Source organism: Varanus komodoensis, unplaced genomic scaffold (assembly GCF_004798865.1).
Source record: "Varanus komodoensis strain SLA01 unplaced genomic scaffold, ASM479886v1 scaffold18_3, whole genome shotgun sequence".
Lineage (NCBI taxonomy): Eukaryota > Metazoa > Chordata > Lepidosauria > Squamata > Varanidae > Varanus > Varanus komodoensis.
Genome location: NW_025335549.1, coordinates 12,879,498 through 12,902,197, shown reverse-complemented (window position 1 = coordinate 12,902,197; position 22,700 = coordinate 12,879,498). Strand labels below are relative to the sequence as shown.

Sequence of the window (22,700 nt, the reverse complement as noted above, 5' to 3'; positions counted from 1 at the left end):
GAGAAGAAGATCAGCTCTAAGGGAGTTTGCAAGAGTTGTGCAGGCTGCCAGCAACAGGGCATTGTGGAAGGTCTGGCTTCACAGGTTGACCACCTGCCAGACTTTGCAGATTTGCATGCATGGCATCTTGGGGCAACGAGGTGACTTTTGACCATGGAATGTGTAGTCGTGCGACAGCCCTGCAGAGTCTGGGACCTTTCTGAATATGGTGCTTGGAACCTGACAATGACAATGCGGGGAACATAGAACGGGGGGAACATAAAAGGAACCTGTGACCTGTCAAGAGTTAGCACCTGTCCCCTCAGGGCTTTCAAGGTGTTATCGTCTCGCTGTTTCTCTCGCCTTAAGGGAGGATTTGTACTCAGTTCATATGTTCACATGCAGGGGGGTTGCAGCTTCCGTTCATACAACATCTCCTGTTTGAGGGACCTTGCATAGCAACCCTTGTCCCAGGATATCCATCCATCCATCCATCCATCCATCCATCCATCCATCCATCCATCCATCCATTAGATTCTTATTCCATCCCGTTAGCCATGAAGCTCCCTGGGTGGGTTACAAATAGAAATTTATTTCAAATAATATAACAATATATAATAAAACACTGATATAGCAATATTAACATCTAACAGCCAAACACATAAAAACCATGCTGGCAGCACTCTTTACAGAAACCACATCAACATACAAGGCATAACCACAATCAATAATCAGGAATAAAATTTAAAACCATTGAATTCATTCTAACCATCAAAATACTGGGAAAATAAAAAGACCTTTGCCTGGTGCCAAAAGGAATACAAAGAAGGCACCAGGCAAACCTGTCTGGGGAGCTGATTCCAAAGTTGGGGTGCCACTCCAATAAGGCCCTTCTTATGGCCACCCTCCTTATTTCCTCAGGAGGGGGCACCTTCAAAAGGATCTCCAATGATGACCCATGGGAGATGGGTTCAGATGGGAAGAGGCTCTCCTTTAGATACCCTGGCCGCAAGCCACTTAGGGCTTTGAGCACAAGCATTAACACCTTGAATTGGGCCTGGACCTCAACTGGGAGCCAGTGAAGATGGCAGAGGACTGGCTTTACATGGTCATATCTGCCAGTCCTCATTAACAATCTGGTCACCCTCCTTTGGGCCAATTGAAGTTTCCAGACTTGGAGAAACATGGGTGGAAATGGCAGCAGAGGGCTAGTTCAGGCATGAGCTCTTGTGGCTTTCCAGATGTTTGGGCTTTCAACTCCCATCAGTCCTAAATGGCACAGGTAATGGTGCAGGACCTGGAGGACAACACCTGGCTCACTCATGGACTAAAGGCTGGGCTCAGGGTAAGGTGGGCCCATGCATTCCTTAGCGAAGAACTTAATCCCTCTAACAGTGAACACAGGCAGATGATTGCCAATCCATCCTACAGGAGGGCTCGCTAAAAGATCGACGCAGGGGTTCTAATTTGCACATGCTGAAGAGACTCCCTGAGTATTTAGGAGTGGGCGCTTTTGCAAATTAAACTGTAATGAGAGAAAAGCCCAGACAAATCTGGGATGATTTGACAAAGGCCGGTGAGCATTTAGGATGTACCTGAATGATGGATGAGGGTTCAAAGTTCCCTGAATGTGCATTGAAGCTACCTCAGGAGGTGCTGAGCTATAACGGGCTGGGACTGAGTGGCTTCCCCAGCCCTCTGTGGGTTCGATGATGCCAAGGCGCTGGGCATGTCCTGTCTCCCTGAGCTCCCCATTTCAGGGGGTGGGGCTTGGGGAGGGGCCGGTCCCTGCCCAAGGTCCCGTGGCCCAAATTTGTTCTGTGAACCGGAGGCACCCCAGGGCTTTTACGAGTCCAGAGGAGAGCTTGAGGCTGTGAGCACGGCCAATGCATGCTGCAGCCTCCGCATGCTTTCTTCACTGCCCTGCTGCATCCCGAATGGAAATGCCGGCCCCTTTATGGCAGGTGTGTATGCGTGTGTGTGGGAAACCCCATCTCCAGAGCAGGGTTCAGAAAGCTGTGGCCCTCCACATGGGGGGCAACAGCTTCCATAAATCTGAAGAACCGGCCATGCCCACTGGGGCTGATGCAGCATGAAGGAAACACCAAGAGCTAGGCCTGCTACAATAGTTTAGGAAGTGCTTCCATTTGGGATTGGTCCAATGCTTGTCCCAGTAGCAGCAGAGGCAGGCCTTAGGTATGGGGAGAAAATTTCACCCATCCCCTGCTCCCAGTGGGAGCTTGTCTGGAGCCTTAAGCATGCACACCCAGGTCCCTATCCCATCCTTTTCATGCCTAAACTGATGCCCTTTTCACTCCTGTGCCTTGAGGAAAACATCACACTTGTCCTGTGAATGCCAAGACTCATCTGGCTTCAGAGGTAGTTCTCTGCTATCCACCCCACAAAAGACAGACGACACACCCCTGAGTTACATGTTTAGCATCGCTACGGCAAGGCTGGATAGTGGGGGATTCCCTTGGTTATGTCTTCTTGTATCAGTGGTACTGGCTATGTGCTCCTCTTCTGTGCATCTTCCAGGGTTCCACCGTTGCTCCATCCAGAAATTATCCCTGAACCAAGGAGAGTGAACAGGTATCCGGGGCATGGAGCCCTCCCCTCTGACTCCCTGCCCTAATGAGAACAAACAGGAAGGCCTAAAGGGGGCTTTGACACATACTGGCCTGAACACAAGTTCCCAGCAGCCCTGGGAGCACTGGAAGCTTCTACCACGTCCAGGTGAATTCCAATTGAATTGGAGACTCCAGTGTAGGAAGGTGAGGGTAAATGGGGTGGAAATGGGGACGGTGGGGTGAGGCCCACGACCTGCATGGGTACAGCTTTCCCCACTCATGTCTAATGCCTAAACAGGGCTGCAGTCTCTTGTATACCTGAAGAAGCATGATAGTGAACGGCTATTCTAGGATTTTTCTAAAACAAGAATATATCTGAGAACTGTGTGCATCAGTGCATCACTGGCTCACACACTTTACATCTTCCCTCCATAGAACAGTCCGCCAATGCATGTAGCTTTCTCCCAGAGCTGCTCGCTCTGCATCTTTGGCCCACATGACCCTGGTGGCAAGACAGACGCGAAGCCAAGAGTCATGGCAGCGGCTGTCCCGGGTTGCTTCGCACTGCGGCCTTCTTAAACCACAGAGGCACAAAGTGCATATTCTTCTTTCTGCCTGTCCCACCAACAAGGTGGCGGCTTCCGCCAAGGAGAACAGCTTTTATTTCCTCTCCTTGACTACCTTCGTTTCAGCCAGTACAGTCTCTGTGGGCTTTAAGGATACATTCCTCTGCTGCAGCGGTGAGATGGGGGCAGAAGCTTTTCGTAAAGTCGAAACTCTTTTACGAAAGTTGTTTCCAGCAAAGAAATAGAGAAGCGGGTCGAAACAGCAGTTGAAAGCTGCAAGGGAGAGGGTTATCACGACTGATTTCTGCATGTAGAGGCGCTCCTCACAGGATTTATTATTTTTGAGAGTATAGAGGTGGATAGTGCGTTGGATGTGATACGGAGTGAAACTTATCAGGAACACCATGGTCACAATGAGAATCATCCAGATGGCTTTTTTATGGGAGTTGTCTCTATTCTGCCATGAATTTTTCAACAAGGTCCATATGATCATGGTGTAGCAGACAGCAATGATAACAAAGGGCAAAATAAAGCCAACAATTAATGCAATATAATGGAGGACTGACAGCTTTTGTAATTCATTTTCCTCGGGAGGCTCGAAGCATTTGGTCTTGTGCGTCTGGTTATCAACTGTGGAGCCATTTATCAAAAATGGTGAGCTAGTGAGCATCACAAAGACCCAGATGCTAATGCAGACCAGTCTGGCTTTTTTATCTGTTATAAAATGGATGCTCTGGATGGGGAAGACAATGGCAACGCAACGGAAGAAGCTCATGGCCGTCATGAAGAAGATGCTACAATACAGGTTGACATACAGGGTGTAGGAGCTGACCCGGCACAGGAAGTCCCCAAAAAACCAGTTCCCTTTGTATAAGTAGTACACCACCCGCAGAGGCAGTGTGCACACGAAGAGCAAGTCCGAAAGAGCCAGGTTGAGCATGTATAATTGCAGTGCTGTCTTCTGCTGGTATGTCTTTATAAGGACGAGCAGCACAAAGCCGTTCCCTACAAGCCCCAGGACACAGGTGATGGAGTACGTGATGGGATACACTTGACTTCGGAACTCCTCAATGGTGCATGATGAGCTGTTGTTTTTGGAATCCATGGAATCCAACCTCAGATCCTGCATTGCACAAATTGGGAGGAGAAAAAAATGGAATTTGATTTAGAAAGAGCGCCTTTCGATTATTCAGCTCTTCCAGCTGTTGACTATGAAAGGGAGCACTTTGTAGGCCAACGATTAGTAGGTAGAGCTGCATGGCAGCCATATCATGAATGATTAAGACCCACAAGCATGGTTGCCATTTTGTGAGGGTGCCAATGATGTACTCTCAAATATTCCCAAATATCTCTTCTGTCTAAAATACATTGAAGTCTCCCCTTCTGGTTGAAATTTCAGTTCGATCAGCGATAGTTATTTTGATTTTGAAGGGGAATGGGCTGTTTTCAGGGCCGCTGTTCTGAGCTGGACAGCCAAGTGCCTGGTTTGCAAGAGGGTTCCAGGCAGATGCTGGAGCGTCTCTCCTGCATTCAGCGAGCTGCCTACTTACTATTTCCATCCACCTGGTAGAGTGTAAGTCTGCCAGAAGGGGGCAGTCCTGCTCAGAGCAGCCTCTCCAGTGCTGACGAAAGACCCAATTGCTTTCCTTTATTGAGGATGGCAGCCTTCTCCGTTCCTGACTGGCCAGTCTGAGAATATAGTCCTACAGGAAAGCCAGTGCATGGTTTTGCCTTGGGCACTGGATGATGGGAGCTGGGGTGGGGAAAGCAGCCTAGAGGTCATGAGGACTGCACCGGTTTTGGGGGTCCTGTATTAGTCTGTGGCTGCACTCTGAAACTTTGAGCACGACTCCCTTCTGAGTGAACAGGCTTGGGACCAGGGCACCTGTTTGCTGTGTGTCCCACTCAGGTGAGAGGCAGACAGGGCTGGCACAGGGAAGCGCACCTGCCAGGTGCCTGCAGCCCAGCAGGGGCTGCCAACAAGGCCCCGCTGGCCTCTCTGCTGCACTGCCCCCTTGCAAGGAGGTTGCCTGCCCACCCCTCGCCCTGGCCCAGGCAATGATGGGTGTGTGGGAAGGAGGCCGGGGGGGGGGGCTGGCTGCTTGCTCTGTGGCTCCCTGCCAGCCAAGCAAGACAATGGGGGCCACGGCGAGGAAGAGGAGGGGAGCCAGGGCAGCTGGGGCCACAGCAGGGAGAAGGGAGGCTCACAGGGGAGGGGGACCCACTGCGAAGGGACCTCAGAAACTGAGCTGTCCCTGCATAAAAGAAGGCATGCCCTGTGCATCTGGAAAGTGGCGCTTGGATGGGCCAAAACTGTGGACACGCAGGGGGGTCACAGCCAGCTCCGGGCCGGGACACACGGGGCATGTGCTGCAGGGTGCAGGGCTGGTCCCCTGCCTCCAGCAGACTGGGACAGTCCTGCCTAGACCTGGAGTGAAGCAGGGGGCAGGCCAGGCTTGCAGGACCTATTTTCCTCTTTCTGCAACACTGAGTTCTACCAGCCAACCAGGGCTAGAAAGAAAAGGGTGGGAGAGGCAATGGCTTCCTAGGAGATGTTCTGCCTTGTTCCGTTCAAGGAGCCAATGCCATTTCAGGTGGGGCTGAAAGCGCAGCGGTGGGTCGGAGGCAAAGGGACAGGGCCCAGATCCCCCAGGTAGCAACACAGTTTGGTCTACGGCGTTCATTCTCAGTACCTGAGCCTCGAGAGAGATGCCTCAACCTTTTAGAACAGGGGGAAGTGGCACAGCAGCTGTGAAATGGCCACCACAATTGGTCGTGATGGGGGAAATGGTGCGGCCAGGCAAAGAGGGGTGGGCACTCCAGGGGGGTCAGGAGGGGGACCCCAGGCAAGCTGGACTGGAGTCCTAGGCCTGATGTTCTCCAGCCAAGGTCTACTGCAACCCGTGATGCATGAACTTGTATATGTCCAACTGTGTACCCCGGTTACCTGCACAAGAGTCTAAAGCCATTGGGCAGAGCTGAACAAATACCTGGTAAAAAGCTGCCCACAAGCATTTGACAGGTGAGGAACACGGGGAAAAGCAATTAGCACAAGGCCAACCACACCAGAGGTTCCTTATGATTTTGCTCTCATTCAAAGTTCTTGGGAATCAAAAACCCTTGGAGGTTCAGATCTACCTTCTGCCTTTCCTTCTTAGTAAGATGAACCAATTGTCTGGCTTAGCTTAAGGCAGCTTCCTGCCTTCCACAGCCTGGCTATATGCATTAGAGCTATCTAGGGTATAGCTTTCCTATGCCTCTCATGATGATTTTATGCACTATTTTCAAGAAATCTGATAAAGAATAGCATATTCGGAAAGAACCCAAACCACAAAGTTCCGTTAAAAGTAAGGATGTGGAAACTTGGACCATTTAGAAAGCCACAAAATATTTCTTTCTAAATGGTTGTGCCACTTAGGGAAATGAAGAACTTGCATATTGAGCCCATGTTTGCTCAAAGATAAACCCCACCACATTCAGTGGGGTTTTCTCCCCTCTAAATTTGCCCAGAATCATATGCTTTTGATCATGGAAGCTGCTCATCCTTCCTTCCCCACTCCCTGGTGAACTAACTACCTGCTTCTGGCTCTGAAGCCTACATATCTGGTCCTTGGCACCACCTGAGGAGTGCTGCATCAGTTCTAGAGTGCTTTCTGGGGTTATTCTGGAGGCACCAACACCCCATAGGATGACTTGAGCAAAATTTCAGGGTGTGCACCTTTCAATCTATCCTGACAAGTCTGCCAAATTCACTGGATAATCCCGAGCTGTTGCATTCTAAGGCAGATGGGTGTGGGAAAGCAGGTGGGAGCGATGCTTCTCCCCTCAGTGCATGCAAGAGATCCCTCACTGGGATTCACAGTTCCAATTCTGATTAATCACTTCTTGGAACAGCAAGCTTAATTTCTGAAAACTGATGAAGCCAGAGCCTTGATCTCCTAGAAGTCATGTCCTTTGGTTTGGAAGGATGTCCTCCTATTATTGATTTAATTCATTGGTAGATCACTCCACAGCCAAAACACACGTATTCCTAGAAGTCTGCACAGAGGAAGCGGACACTTAGTGGTGGGGTAACTATGTATGGGGGACTGCAGGTGGCGCAGTGGTTTAAACCGCTGTGCTGCTGGGCTGATGGATCGAAAGGTCGCCGGTTTGAATCTGCACATGGGGTGAGTTCCTGTTGCTCCGACCCAGCTCCTGCCTACCTTGCAGTTCGAAAGCCTGCAAATGCAAGTAGATGAAAAGGTGCCACTTCGGTGGGCAGGTAACAGCGTTCCGTGCACTTCGGTGTTTAGTCATGCCGGCCACACGACCACGGAGACTGTCTGCGGACAAGCACTGGCCCCCTCGGCCAGGAAATGGAGATGAGCACCGCCCCCGAGAGTCAGGCATGACTGGACGTAACGTCCAGGGGAAACCTTTACCTTTACCTTTTTAACTATGTATGGAGTGCTAAACAAGAGGAAATTTGTCACCAAAAAGGAAGGCAAGCGAGGACACAGTTTGCATGCCACTTGCTAATTTATGTGTATACACGCACGCTTTAAAAGAATTAGTATACTTCCACATATACAAAGTGCTGGATCCAGAATTAGTCCGAGGTGGCACAGCAGCACTGAAATCAAAGCAGGTCCTTTTGGTGGTGGAACTGGATTATGGAATGGAAACCTCCAGAGAACCTCAGCAAGGGGAGCGGGGTCCCTTCACCGCCTTTGGATTTCTCAGCCCCTTTAGCCCTTCGGTTTTAAAAATAGTGTTTGTGTGAGTTTAGATCTTGGTATTGCTGCTATCTTTTACTTCGGTTACTACTTTGATTTCATTCCACTTTGTATTATGTTTTACTATTTTTTTAATTTATTTATTTATGTATTTATCTTCTCTGCTAATCAATAGCTGAAGCTCTTGGGGCAGTTTACAATAACACATTAAAAGGCAGTATAAAATATACCACATTATAAAACATCTTTAAAAGATTGCTATACAAAATTTGACACTAAATTTAAAATGCACATAAAGCTTGGTTAACTTAAAGTAAATCTTGGGACCTGTTTTAAGAAGCAGAAAGACCCAGTAAACCAGTTAAATGCCTTGAGGTAGAGGACATTCTTAACTTGCCACCGAAAAGATAGAAAGGTTGACGCCAGGCTGGTCTCCGTGGGGAGTTCTTTCCAGACCACTGAAAAGTCCTTTTTCATTGCCACCAACCAAGCTTCCTCCAGAGGTATTTTTGTATTGTATTTTGTGCTTTTAAGCTTTGTCTTGTAAACCAGCTAGAGAGCGTTGGCTAGAGAGTGATATAGAAACATGGTAAGCAGATTTGAATGGAACTATTGTAGTAATAGTGAAATCTTGAACTAATATCCAAAATATCTTACCTCAGTGGGAAAGACTGCATTCAGGAGAACGGGTGCCTGTTGCCAAGTGCTGATAAAAGAAAACTTCCATTGTTGTTTATTTTTATGGTTGTTCGTCTTTCAACTAGACTCAGTCTGGACAGCTATTCAGAGACAGCGCATGCCCACACAGCGCACTGCTCTTTGACGGTCCCTCAAAAGGAGGACTGTCCTCACCATTCAGCTCCACAGCTCAGTCCATGCGTCGCCCGGATAGAACCCTCCCTTCCACAAGTCAAGTCTGCATTGCAGTGCTCCGTCCCGGGAGTGCGGAAAATGCAAGCTCTGCCACAGTCCAGGACTGGACCCTCCAACGTTCGGATCTGAACACTCTGTCCCAGCATTAAAGCTCACTCTCAGCTGGTTGCCATGACTGAAGTGATGGCCCAAAATTATGACACTCTTGCCTAGAATACCACACTCTTTTTCTGGTTCCACCCCATCTGAACTTTGGATGGCTTCCTGGCTGCTGTGCAGTTTGCCTTACCAAAAAGATGGAAACACCACTCTTAAATATCTTACTGATATTTGAACCTGACTGACTGCTCTTTAGAAGGCCAGATAGTGAAGATGAAACTCAAATACTCTGGCCACCAAATGAGAAGGAAGGACTCCCTGGAGAAGATCCTGATGCTGGGAACAATTGAGGGCAAAAGAAGAAGGGGACGGCAGAGAATGAGGTGGCTAGATGGAGTCACTAAAGCAGTTGGCGAGAGCTTAGGTAGACTCTGGGGATGGTGGAGGACAGGAAGGCCTGGAGGAATGTTGTCCATGCGGTCGCGATGGGTTGGACACGACTTCGTGACTAACAACAACAAAAAGACTCTCATGGTGTCTTCAGAAGGCCCCCTGCTCCTTAGGAGTAGGTGGGTCTTTCCAAACAAAGCACAGTAATATGGAGGATAAGTAAAAATTATAAAGTGAAAGTTGGAATAATACCTTAGATTGATTTCCATCAAAATATATTTATCAGTAATGTTTGGGAACTGCAGAAAACTTTGGTTATTGGAAGGTAGAGCAATGAAACAAGACAAAGAAAGGTTGATGAAAAGAACTTAACTATTCTGCAAAGATAAGTTATTAATATAGAATTGGAACCGGATCTGCTCAGACTAATAGGAATGCCACTGATAATCCAATGAGACGTAGATCAGTCATGGCTAAATTCTGTGCATACAGAGAGAGAAAGGGCAGATTTCGCCCTGTTTCAAAATACTAGAATCCAGGATCATCCAATGAAGTTATATTATAGGAAATTCAGCAGAAACAGAAAGTATTTCTTTACACAAGCATGGTTAAGTTATGCAGTCTGCTGCCAGAAGACACAGTCAGCTCGGTTTAAAAGGGGATTAGAAGCATTTATGGGAGTGGTTCCAAACATAGTCATCCCTGGAGGCAGCCCATTTTGTAAAAATGGAGAATATATTTACACATTTAAAGGCTGATGTCTGCGGAGCTAACACCCTGCAACCCTCTAGCATCAAAGAGCACATGCCACCCAATTCTTCCAAAGCTTTCTACTGACCTTGCCAGCAATCTGACCAATTTTTAGCATTCCATCTGGCTCCATTAACCTGCCGCCTGACCAGCCTTCCCCCATCCCAGGACAATATTTCTGTTGCCAAAAGGAAAGGAAGTGCTGGGGCTCAGGCAGGCCTCTTCAGTAATATTTGCAGTTGTGTCAGCCGGAATGCAACCCAGGAGCCAAGTCAAGAAAATCTGTCAGATTCCTCTCCTACCTGAAAGCATCTCTGGAATGGAATTTTGCCTTTGTCCTCTTGCTTATCTTGTAGAGCACAGTGTGGTGTCCATCTCTGCAAGGGAAGCGAGAGGATGGCTGCAACGCTTACATTTTGAAACTGATGTTACCGAGGAGGAGGTGGACTCATCAGGATCCTGCTACGGGGAAGAAACATTTAGCCTTCTCTTCCCTTGAGTGTCGTAAAGATAGCCAGTCACTCTGAGGATGTTGTGTAATCACATTTGGGCTGAAGCCTGCTGGAGAGGCCATTACCAGCTTCCACACCTGGTGAGCTGTCTGTCCCTTCCTCCGTTTTCCTGAGCCTATTCCACCTTTGGTGGAAACCAAAGGGCTCCTGGCCTTGGACGATTATCTCGTGGCTCTGTGGCATCACCGTGGGAGCAAGCTGGGTCAACACAATATGGCAGGTGGAGAGGAGGCTTCCCATTTTGCCGGAGGTCCACACTTTGGATCAGCCAGTAGATAAGGACGGTGACCTCCTCTCCTTTTGTCCCGCCGAGGAAATGCCAGCCACTGCAAGAAGCTCACCAGCAAGTCCTCTAGTAGAACGTGTTTTCAGTATCCCAAATAGCCCATGCTTTGGAACGTCTACCATTATGGGAAGATTCCCCTTTGCAGGTGTCCAAGCCAAGATGGACTGCGCCCCTTTCAGAAAAAGCTATTGCTCTCCAATAAACGTTGGCAATGTGGGGAAGAAAGATTCATCTTTGGCGCATCTGCCACAAGCCTCTTCATTGTTATTAGCAAGTCTCAGACAAAGCAAACGAATAATAAGCCTCACCTTTAAGCTGAAAAGCTAAACAAATCAACAGCATCTTTAAGCTCAGCAAGTACACTGGGCAGCTGGTGTTCCTTTAGCAGCGCGACTGATATAAGAAGAAAGATAAGAGCATTTGTATTCCACTTCCCACTCCTCAGTCAGTGGGAAGATCTGGGACACTTGGTTGGCTTGATGTCCTTTGGATGTGAAGAGACCAGAAATTTGTCTCTTTAAATACTCGCCTTGTTTACAGATATACAAGTGAAGCCGAAGAGGAATTTCTGCAGTGTGATGGAACCACTAACTCAGGTGCTAGTAGAATGTGATCAGGTTCTTTGCGTAGTTTCCCATAGACCCGCAAACATTTCTGACTCATTTTTCTAACAAAAGCAGCAACTGAACAGTTTCCCTCCCTTAAATTAATTTTCTGAAAAGAACAGCTGGTGAAAAACAGGAGCGGATTTGTGTGCAAAAGGGCTTGTGAGCTCGGCTTTTGGCCTAAGAAAGTGTTCAGAAGCTCCTTATTTCATAGCTTGCACCTGCCTGCCTAAGTCACTGCACAAGGTTCTGGTGGGGAGACTGTGGAATTCCAGTGGAAATGAAAGCAAATATCTTCCCATCTCTTGCAACAGCCTGATGTTTTACCACTACCCAGCTGAAAACTCTCTCTTTCCTTTATCTTTTTCTAGAAACAATCCAACTGCTGTTTCTGATCTCTCTGGCCACTTTGCCTAGGTGGAGGGAAATCAGTTTCTCCAGGTTCTTTGTGTATTCCAAGTATTTGGAAATACTAAGATATTCAACCACACTCTCCCTGAAAGTGTTAACCCACCATCCACTCAGCAAAAAAGTGGACCCTCATCAGCCATCAAAATATATTTAGTGAAGCGACTGAATAGGGGCTCAGGCATCCTGAGAGAGGAAGGTTAACATTCCCAGATATGCTGTCGTGCTTACTGTAAAGATCACTGCCACATTGCATTCATACCCTCCCTCTTCCTTCAGGCAACTCACAGCGATTTACAAGGTTCTTCTCCTGTCTGCCTTGATCTCAGAGGAACAACCCTGTGAGGTAGAATAGGCTACACATCAGTAGCTGAAAGTCACCTGGTGAGCTTCCTGGCCAGGTGAGGATTAGAGGCTGGATCTCTGTCCCAGGCCAGCGCTCTGATGGCTACGCTTTCTCTCCAGGTACTCTTCTGCAAAGGAGTTGGGACGAAGAGCCCCAACATGTGAGTCCGCGCTTCACTTGTCTGCCTTCCACATCGGAATGGACAGTTAATGCTAGACCAGTGGCATGCATTGGCCCATTCCCTCATAACCCAGTGAAGAAAGCAAGAACAATCTTAGACAGAGCCATGTCGTGATACATCTCTTTAGATCAGCTCCAAAAAGCAGTCTCTGGGTATACTTGGCCCATTTCAGCATTCAAGCTTGTACATTCCAATTGCCATTTGAAAGGAAGAAGTTAAAGGTTTCACTCTATGCTTCAAGAAGAAACTGTGCAGAGAATAAGCAATTGGCACTGAAGGAGTATAGATGAATTCACATGTACATGTACATATAACTTTTAATTTGGCATTTTGGCTGCAAGAACCTGCACATTTTCCTGCCTATGAAGACTTCAAGAAGTTAAATTACACCTTTGCCAACACAAATATACTTAGCTTGATGTTAAGCAGAACTACATACCTCCAAAGTCTCAGCAGGCTTCCCCTCCAGCAAGAGGGAAATGCGGGCCACTCTCCCGTGTAATACTGGAAAATACCGACGGAAGTCAGCAGAGTATCTGAGCTTCAGGAAGAGCAGCACAGCTTTTGCCACAAAAGGACGCTAGTCACTGAGTCCTGGCTGAGTGGTGCGGACCGTGTGCTTGGCTCAGCTGTCTGGAATCGTGAAAGTCCCTGTGCATTTTCTTTGGCAAGGGAGGAGCCAAACAGAAAGGAAAGGAAAGGAAAGGAAAGGAAAGGAAAGGAAAGGAAAGGAAAGGATTCCCACCAGAGATTGCTTAACCAGCCTTCCTTCCGTGTTATGTTGCAACCTGTTTCTAGAGAAGAAAGTGTGTCTTGAGGTAGCAAAACAGTGATAATCTTTCATCTGTTGTCATCTTTGTTATTAGAAGCAAGTGAAGACAAGCATGTTAGGCAGAGAGGCCCAAACAGAGCATTGCTCTTCTGTAGAAATATGTGCTGGCATCTTGGAAGTGTGGAAAACTGTGGCATGAAACTGTGCTGAGGAAGGCTTGTTGCTAAGTCAGGCATTTTCAATCCTCTCTCTTTCTCTCCTTCATCCTCATTTCAATCCTGCCCCGTTTCCTCTTTGCAAAGGGCCAAGGAAACTTACATGGTTCCCCTCCTCTTCATTTTATCCTCACTACAACCCTTTGAGGTAGGTCGGCCCAAAGTCACCCAGTGATGCGTCTCGGGGGCATAGCCTGGCTTTATGGCGAGGGGTTTCCTCGGGCTAGGAAGGACCTACAGACAATGGAGGCAGCTCAGCCAGGGCCTCTTTGCTTGCCCTGGGCCTTCCCCCATTGGGGAAGGAAATGGGACTGGTGAAGCTGAGCTGAGTTGACCCAGTCCCAATTGACCCTCCAGCAGAGGAGCTGTGGGAACTCAACAGGCTTGACTTTGCTTCCTCTGCGCTTTCCCTAGTAGAGGAAGGCCTGGGCAGAACAATGGATGCCCTTCCAGGGAGCTGCCCAGAGGGTCTACGTGAGGTGGAGTGTGCAGAGGCTTGGCTGGCTGGCACAGGGGAGAGGGGCTCTGTCCCATGCTGGATGAGTTGCCCATTTCCTGCCATCTCCATGTGGCCGGGGATCCCATCAAGGACCCCTCCCTTCCAGAGAGGTGCGTGGGATATGGCCCACCAGAAGGGCATGGGAGAGACCCTTGGGTGGGGCCTCACCAGGTCTGATTAGGCCTGCAGTCTGGGGGTTTAACCCCCAAGCCATTCATGACAGACAATCCCCTGTAGAGCAATCATGGAGAGCGGGGAGCCCAAACAGGAGGCTGGAAGCCTCCCCGGGTGGCCTGGGAGGCTGATGGGGTCCCTCCCACTTCTTCCTGTGGTCTGGCTGATCAGGGATCGGAGGGGATCCTGCTACTCCAGCGCTGCTTCTTCCATCTACCAATACGAGAACAACAAATTCCCAGAGATCCTTGGAGGATGCTTCTCAGAAGACGGTTTGCCCACCTCTTGCAGCAGGAGGAGACGTCTCCATGGAGGCTCTTCTCGCAAAGCTTCTCCCGATCCTGGCAGCCCTTGGAAGGTAAACCGTTCCATCCCTGTACATTGGGATCAACAGAGATGCACCATTTGTGGTACTCCCCTCCCCTCCCCGCTCTGCACACACACAGACTCTGTTGTTGTTGTTGTTGTTTAGTTGCAAAGTTGTGCCTGACCCTCACGACCCCATGGACAACATTCCTCCAGGCTCTCCTGTCCTCCACCATCCAGCAGATTGGAGACCTTCCGACCTGAGGGGCTCAACTTCTGGCATCATATCTTTTTGCCTTTTGGCTCTGTCCATGGGGTTGTCATGGCAAGAGTACTGGAGTGGGTTGCCATTTCCTTCTCCAGTGGGTCACCTTTTGTCAGAGCTCTCTGCTATGGCCTGCCCGTCTTGGGTGCCCCTGCACAGCAGAGCTCACAGCTTCATTGAGCTACGCAAGCCCCTTCACCACGGCAAGGCAGTGATCCATGAAGGGGACACTCTCTGTTAACCCCAGATAAAAGCCTTGGGGGTGAAGCAGTGTGCAACCCTGAAACAGGGCCGAACGCAGGTGGCAGAGCCTGTTTCATCATGGGGAAGGGGTGTAGGCCCCCTGCTATCCTACTATGGGGTGTGAAAAGCAACTCGCGGATTTCATCTGTGATACAGTAAAGGGCACAAGTGGCTTTACAATCTCCTCTGCCTGTCCAGAACTGGCTTGCTCTTAATTACCCTTCTTCTCTGTTGTTTTCATAGCGCTTTTAAGAGAGAGCATCTGGCAAGGTGTTCTTCCTTCCCTGCCATTTTAGCTCAGTGGCTATCACGAGAGAACAAAGTGTTATGATCTGGACTCTCCTGATTATTCCAAGTGATATTTTATCTATTTAAGGCATTTCTCTCTCTTATCCAACACAAAAGTCTCAGGATGCCAATACAATGGCTGCAGAAATAAATATGCTTTTGGCCAAAGTATGCCCTGGGCAGTTTAACAAAAGAATGTTAATCTCCCTGCATTGCTGGAGTGTAATGCCAGTCAGAGCATTGTGGAGAGTGAGTGATACCCGCCAGCTAATGGGTGCGGCAGAGAAAAATCTTGGTGGCGGCTTCTCAGAACAGAAGCCCCATCCAGACAGGCATATGGGAACCAGAGTCTGCAGGGGGAACCTAAGGGGTATGTGGGACATGATCAGCAGCCCTCCTTTATCAAGGTTTCTGGTGGAGCAGAAGGTTCTGAGTGCATTCCTAGGAAGAGAAGGATGCTCTTTTTAGGAGCTGGATGCAGTACTCATCGCTGTGCTTCCTGTTGTGTAGGAGTATATTTGCTGCTTTCCTGAAGGGAAAAAAAACCAACTATACTAGCATTTACCAACAACAGCAACAAAGAAGCCAGGAATGCCTTCAAGGTGCTTTCCAAGAATAACCGAAACCACGATGTTGCTAAACTACCATAGCGCTAAAACAATCCAAAACGTGGCCGAGAAAACCTAAGCAGTTTAGTCCAATAATAAAGGAGCAAATAGAAACTTGTGCAGTGAATTCTAGCAGTCTTTGGGATCGGTGAAAAACAAGCTCTGATTCACAACCAGGAATACAGGCGGAGTGTTTACAGTGTTAGATGAGGACTGGATTAAAATCTCCATCCAGGCCAAAGCTCTGGGCGATCTTGGGCCTGTTGCTAACTCTGCTGGCACAAAATTACATTTGCTTTTAAAGGTCAGGATTCGTATGTTCAGTGGCACTTGGAAACGAACTGGGAACCTGTGACCTTCCAGGGGAATCAGTCGCAAGTTCTTGAGACTGGTAGCTGAGATAACTGCCTGCCCCAGATACTGTTCTCAGTGGCCTCTTGAACCAGACATCACACATGGTACAGCCTCTCTTGGTCTGTGCCATGCCAGAATGCAGAGAGTGTGAGAATGCTTAGGGTGATACACAACCTCATTCCGATCAGGCTGAGCCCAACTCCGGCAACTGCGAGTGCTGGCTTGAAGGCTTAGCTGGATCAAGCAAGCCATTTTTCCAACCTGGGCAAAGCTGAAACCATTCTGTGGTCTTTAACAACCCTAGTCAATACCATGGTTAGGACAGAGGGTCTAGACAGCATAAGAAGCGCACACTACCAGGTCCCCATCAGCACTGGGCAGTTTAATAAATCCAACTTTCCCAACACAGTGCCCTCTGGATGTTTTGGATGCCAGCTCCCACCATCCCCAGCCAGCACAGCCAATGGTCAGGAATTCTTGATGTTGTCGTCCCAAGCACGTGGAAGGCACCAGTTCGGGGAAGACTGGTGCAGAATCTCTTGTAGGAGGTGATGCTGGTTTGTTTTTTAAATATTAAAAGAGTGTTGGCTCTCAAAACAAAATGTCTGTGCATTGGCTATTAATCCAGCCAGCAGCTGGTTAAGTAACAGCCTTTGAAGTCCCCATTGTTCCAATTTCAGGAAATGCTATTCTGCTACCAAACCCCAGTAGAGATGGACAGGAAATCTGCGTGTACAACACTTTCCCCCAAGTGTTCTGGCAGACAGCAATTGTTTATGCATGACCCACATGCTATCTTTATTAAGGGAGCAATCCTGTGAACCCTATGCAGCCTCTGTGGGGCCTTAGGATGTTTGAATTCCCAGATTTGAGGTCAGAGTCAGTGCTTCTACCTCAGCCCTGGGATCTGGAGCTCTGAGCCAGCCCTTCTGCACCAGCACTGCAACCTCCATGGAAAGAACAACACTATCTGCTCTCCAAGTCTGGGAAGGTGACTCAAAGAAGTGGGAAAGGAGTTATTCCAGGATGCAGGGAAGAGAGGAGGCAGGGGCTGCCAGGATAAGATCTACCCTGAGGCCTTCCTTCCCCTCTGAAAGGTTCCGGCAAGATGGGCCAACAAGCCAGCAGAGTGAATTATCAGAGAAGGGAAATCAGTCGCACTGCTCTGCTCTGCATAGGATGCCCAGAAAGCTCTGGGTGAGGGACTCGCGCATCACCGTGGCACAATGTCTGAGATATTCGCAGAACATCCACACTGCTCTGGATTCCAGGAAAGATGCAAGTGGCGAGCAATGGCAGGGAAAACAAAAGAAAAACCTCCTCCTCATCATCATCATCAGCAGCATGAATTGAAATCTTTCCAACCAGATTGTGCCGATCAAGCCACGGCTGGATAGGCAAGGAAGCTTGCTGAAATTTGCCCATTAGAAAACAGGCAGACTGAGTGGCTCCCTCGGTGTTATTTTTATTTTTTATGATTTGTTTAAAACTTGTTTATACTGTCCCATCACAAATGGTTCGTGTTAGGAGGAGACTGGAGGCAGCTCCTGAGAAGGTCCAGTTTGTGCCGTTCTGCACTAGTACCAGTAAGCCAGCATCGATATTGCTTGCACCCGCGTCACGGTGGCCGAGCGCCCCATCCAGCGCTGGAACCCCAGTCAAGGCTGGTAGAAGACCCTCATGGCCATTTGCACCTCCAGCATTAAAGGTGGGCCTTGAAGAACCACTGACTATGAGCCACCATGACTATGAGCTCTACGTGGGGCTGCCCTTGAAGACAGTCCAGATACTTCGATTGGTTCAGAATAGAGCTGCCAGGATGTTAACGGGGACTGGCAGGTATGAACGTATAGCGCTGGTTCTTTGCTATCTACATGCTACCTATTGAACCCTGGGCCCAATTTAAGGTGCTGGTGATGCCCTATAAAGCCCTACATGGCTTGGGTCCAGGATACCTGAAGGAGAGCCTTCTTCCCTATGTGCCCTCCTGCCCCTTGAGATCTGAGGCAGAGGTCCTGCTCCGGGAGCCCTCCTTGAAGAAGATCAGGAGGGTGGCTATCCAGAGGAGGGCCTTCTCTATGGTGGCGCCCCGACTATGGAATATGCTCCCTGGAGAGGTTCGCCTGGCACCAACATTATATTCTTTTTGGTGTCTGGCAACCCCCTTTTAATTTTCCCATTATTTTAATGTTTTTAATCAATTTTATTTATTTATTTATTTATTTTTCGATTTATATCCTGGCTTTTTCCTCAAAGGGCTCAAGGAAGCTTACATCATTCTCCTCCCCCATCTTATCCCCACAACAATGCAAAAAAGGTGGAAACTGCAGGACTGCTTGTCATGACATGTGAACCAAGCCGATGTGCCCTTCCCTTGTGTTATACTGTGACTCCCAGAATCCTGTCAGCATAAATGACTGGTGGATGCTGGGAGTCATAGTCCACCCATCTGGAGGGCAACAGGCTGAGGAAAGCTATTTTAAATAGCATTCCAGAATCTGAAAAAGCTGAAAAAGCTGTCTCCAAAAGAGGAAATGTATCACAGGAAAGGAAGAGACAAAAGACGTGGATTTGCATACATTTCTATCTGTTAACTGATATGCATGGATGCAAATGTCGAAATAACTGTTTTCATTTCGGTAGTGATGCAGTGGTTCTCCCCATCGTGGCAAACACCCTCACCAGGTCATTTGGGTTGTCTTGCAGTCTGCTGACCAGCAACTCACCGTTCAGAAGCAACCGCTTTGTGCAGTGTTACCTTCACACAGAGGGCTGAGAGCCAGTGGGGCCTGGCGGTTTGCGTGCTGGACTGAGGGCCTGAGAGATCCGGGTTCTGGTCCCCACTGGGTGACCTGGGCCAGTCCCCCCCTCTCGGCCCAACCCACCTCACAGGATGTTGTTTGAGGGATAATGCAGAGCGCAGGAGGACTGCGTAAAGCGCAAGGAGTTCCCCTGGCAGAGGTTCAGAGGACAATCCTCTGCAGAAGCAACACACAGACTCTTGGCATGATCACACCAATCTGCTCGGTGACATTTCAATTCTGGCTGCAACAATGAGAGGTCTGGAGGTATTTCCAAAGGGCAGGGTGAGGAAAAGGCGTTTAAACATACGAAGAATTTTTGATGGATACTTTTGGCTTCCCGTGTCTATTTGCTTCCTTTTATTGTAAGCGAGAGGCCAGTCCCATTCATCAGTCACGTGCCACAAGCTTTATTTTGTTCTGTGCATTTTCAGTAGCACATTGATTAATCGTGATTGCAAGCAAGGCAAATCCAAGGATGGACAGCTAATGAGGTTGCCGGGATGACGAGTTGGCCTGGCAGTGTCACCTATTTCTCCCAGAGAAGCCAGGGTGGTTTAACTTAAGGTTAAGTGACTTAACTTCATGCAGAACCAAGTAGGGATGAAAGACGGGCCACGGGCAAGCAGAACACCATCCTGCGAGTGCTCTCGGTCACCCCTTGGTGTCTCCTGCTAGAGCCAGGTGCTTGTCTGGATCCTGAAACAAACACTGGTAGGATTAATGAGACAATTTCCAATTCCCAGGCAGTTTCAACCATGTTCATGAGGCATTCAGATACAAAGGCTCCCACTTTTGGGCCTTCCTATGCTTGTCTCCAAAACTCATCTTACAAGCAATGGGAAAATCAGCAGTCCAACGTTAAACCATTCTGAGCAAATAAAGTTAAGCACAGAAAGCTGAGAGAGGAAGCTTCGCCAAACTGGGAGTATTCAAAATCATATGGTGTGGTAGCCCAGCTTTACCTTTACCTTTACCTTTTTATTTATTTATTTATTGGCAACGTTTATGTGCTGCCTCGTTTTCCAGTATGGAGATTTTGAAATGAACAATGGAAGATATTGCAGGTAAACAAGTATGACAATGTGTTAAAAACAAGACCAGGCATCCTAGGAAGCTCAGTTCAGAAGCCTTCCTGATATAAAAGCGTTTTCAGGAGGCACAAGAAAAATCATCGTTGGTGCCAGCCAGACCTTCAGAGTCAGAAAGTTCTGGAAAAATGGAGCCACCGCACTGAAGGCTGTTCTCCAGGTGGACTCCAATTCAGCTGTAGGTTCATATGAAACCACCAGGGACTTGCCATCCAATGGCCTAAACGACTGGCAGGTCGGTAAGGGAGAAGGTTGGTTAGGGAGAATGACCTCTCCCAAGCATCTTGGCCCTGTGCTGTCCGAGGTGCAAATTGATAGTCATTCAAATTATTTAATTTTCGTCATGCATTTGCAAATGTACACAAAGGAACGCTATGCAAACCTCCCATCTCCCCACAAAATAAAAAAAAAAAACCAAGTGTGCGCATCTGCAGAATGTGCATCACTCAGGAGAAGCTAGAATCCTAGTCACGTGACTTCATCTGAATTCACTCCAGCATCCCTGGTCCCATGGCAGCCTCGAGAGGAGGCAAGGAGGCAGCATCTCCGAAGTGGTCCTCCGAGATTCTGGAAAGCCACCTTGCTAGGCCAGCCGTCCTTCTTGCCATAGGCATATTCCTCTTGCTTACCTTGTCCTTGTCCTTTGTTATTGTTTTAATTTATTGTGTATTTTATTAGATGTTGTAAGCTGCCCCAAGGCTTCGGCAAGGGGCGGCATAGAAATGTTTTAATAAATAAATAAAAATAAATGGGCAGCCAGAAACGCTGCTCCTACACCCTGACATCTACTTTTCAGAGGGCAATGCGTCTCTCTGGAAAACGTGCATCTGTGAACCTCAGCCTGACTGCTGAAGTAGCCCTCAGTATCTGCTAACATAATGGCTTGCATCCTCTTTGTTCTGAGACACTGGAAGCGGCCTTGGTCCAGCTAGCACAGTAGTGACCACACTGGAGCACTGGGTGTCCAGGGCTTTGGGCAGCTGATAGCCAGGATTGGACAGGAGGTCTTCTGCATGCAAATCCTGTGCTCCATGCTGAGCTAAGCCCCTCCCAGGAAGGTGGGTGGCTGGCTTTGTCGTGGTCCTGCTACCACCATCCCTGGGGACATTCGATGCAAGACAAGCCACACAGGCGTAACTGGAAGCAATGCAAGCACAGTGCCTGATGGAACACGCGCAGCCTGCGATGCCAGCTTCACATGGGAAAAGAGATGTCTCAGGGTCACAAATCTACCTGCACATGAATGCATTAAAGGGAAAAAAAAGAATTTTTGAACCCCAAACTGCTTGCTTTTGTTGGACTAGAACTTACGCACTAGTGTGTGCATTGGACAGGAAATTTCCTGGCCAAGGGTTTTGCTACACATAATCCCAGATGTTTGGAATGAAAGGAAGAGGTCTCATCCAGAGATACTCTGGAACATAAAGGAGCTTGTGCTCTTTGATTGCAGGCACAGAGAAGTTCAGCAGGATGTTCCATTGTCTCCAGAGATTTCTTGGATGTACACACGTTTGTTCCACGGAGCTCAGTTTTCTCATCCAGATTTCTTTCAAGGTTTTTCTCAGAGCCATTTCCCTTCTCTCTCTCTCTCTCTCTCTCTCTCTCTCTCTCTCTCTCTCTCTCTCTCTCTCTCTCTCTCTCTCTCTCATTCTTACTCGGTATTTTCATTTTCTTAACATAAACAGATTCCAAAAAGAAGAAAAGTGTATGTAAAATAAATAAATAAAATGGAACAAAGTTGCCAAGGGATTTTAAACAAGTACAACCAATACATTCAAGCCCACAAATTGATCTATCTTTTTGTCATTCAGCACTTGATGGAAGTTCAGAAAATGAGGAGTTATTATTCTGTACACCAACACATTTTCCTATTGCTCCAAGTCAATTACAGATCCTCAACTACTTTTTAAAGAACTCCCTTTGAGTGTTTTTGTTTTGCTCTGAATGGATGTCCACAACATTTGAGAGATTTGATAATCCAATGCCTGCTCTCTCAGTTCTTAAAATGATTGTGGTCCTGGATCTGGTGACATTTTGGTGCTAATTGTAGTCCATGGCAAGTCTCTTTCAGCCTGCAAATGTTGGGGACCAATCCCATAATGTTTAGATACCTCCCAGCATCCTCCAGCCAGAAATACCACAGTGGATTCCTCATCTTGTGTCAAATCTGTTTGGGATTAAAATTATCTTCTGTGGAAAAAGCTACTAAATGGCAAATTTTTCTCCTGCACCTCCACTCCAAACATGCCCAGCTTTAGACCCTAGCTCACATCCCCATGCTCTTTCTGTGGGAACTGCATTTTATTATGCAACTTGTTTATTTTTTGTTTACAGACTGACTACAAACCTTACAAGATATGTGCAGAATTTCTGGTGCTTTCAGTGAAATCACATGGCTTTTTCCTTAATTCCCTCCCACCCCCCCGATAAGCTTGTGGTGCAATGACCTCCCCATGTTCACAAGCATCTGCAGGGGGGATGCGCTACTTTTTCTGGTGATGGAGACCTCAGTGTTTTATTGGCGTTGGACGTGGGAAATAGGAGTCATAAGCCGGAAATCTGATGGTGCTTCAGGGCAGCTTCCCTCAGCCTTGCAGCCCCAGTCACGTTGCAGAGCAGCTCCTGTTTTCCACATCAGGCATGGCCAGTTCAGCCACACAGGCCTCTGGAAACCCAGCATCAGTTCTTCACTTCTCCATGGAGGAGCTCTTTGAGTGACGTTGGACCCGCTTCATTCTCTCTCCCCCCCCCCCTTCTCCATCCCTCCCTCTCTCCCCCCATTCGGCCTGCTCAACCTCACT

General features: G+C 48.2%; 1 protein-coding gene across 3 annotated transcripts; it reads right to left on the bottom strand.

The window, feature by feature from the left end:
- Window positions 1-551: 551 nt before the first annotated feature.
- CYSLTR1 (cysteinyl leukotriene receptor 1) lies at window positions 552-12,936 on the bottom strand. Of its 3 annotated transcripts, XM_044427505.1 has the most exons (3): window positions 12,723-12,936; window positions 10,248-10,322; window positions 552-4,238 (listed from the first exon to the last, which is right to left on the bottom strand). In XM_044427505.1, exon 3 carries the CDS (start codon window positions 4,218-4,220, stop codon window positions 3,210-3,212), a length of 1,011 nt encoding a protein of 336 aa, XP_044283440.1. In that variant the 5' UTR covers window positions 4,221-4,238; window positions 10,248-10,322; window positions 12,723-12,936; the 3' UTR covers window positions 552-3,209. The 3 variants fall into 3 exon arrangements, with proteins under 3 accessions (XP_044283440.1, XP_044283439.1, XP_044283441.1); XM_044427504.1 differs by lacking the exon at window positions 10,248-10,322 and having other exon boundaries at window positions 12,723-12,935; XM_044427506.1 differs by lacking the exons at window positions 10,248-10,322; window positions 12,723-12,936 and adding an exon at window positions 8,491-9,159.
- Window positions 12,937-22,700: the final 9,764 nt, after the last annotated feature.

Bases quoted from the DNA above. Each gene is read 5' to 3' on its own strand.
- CYSLTR1 (XM_044427505.1), bottom strand. From the start codon at position 4,220: ATGGATTCCAAAAACAACAGCTCATCATGCACCATTGAGGAGTTCCGA.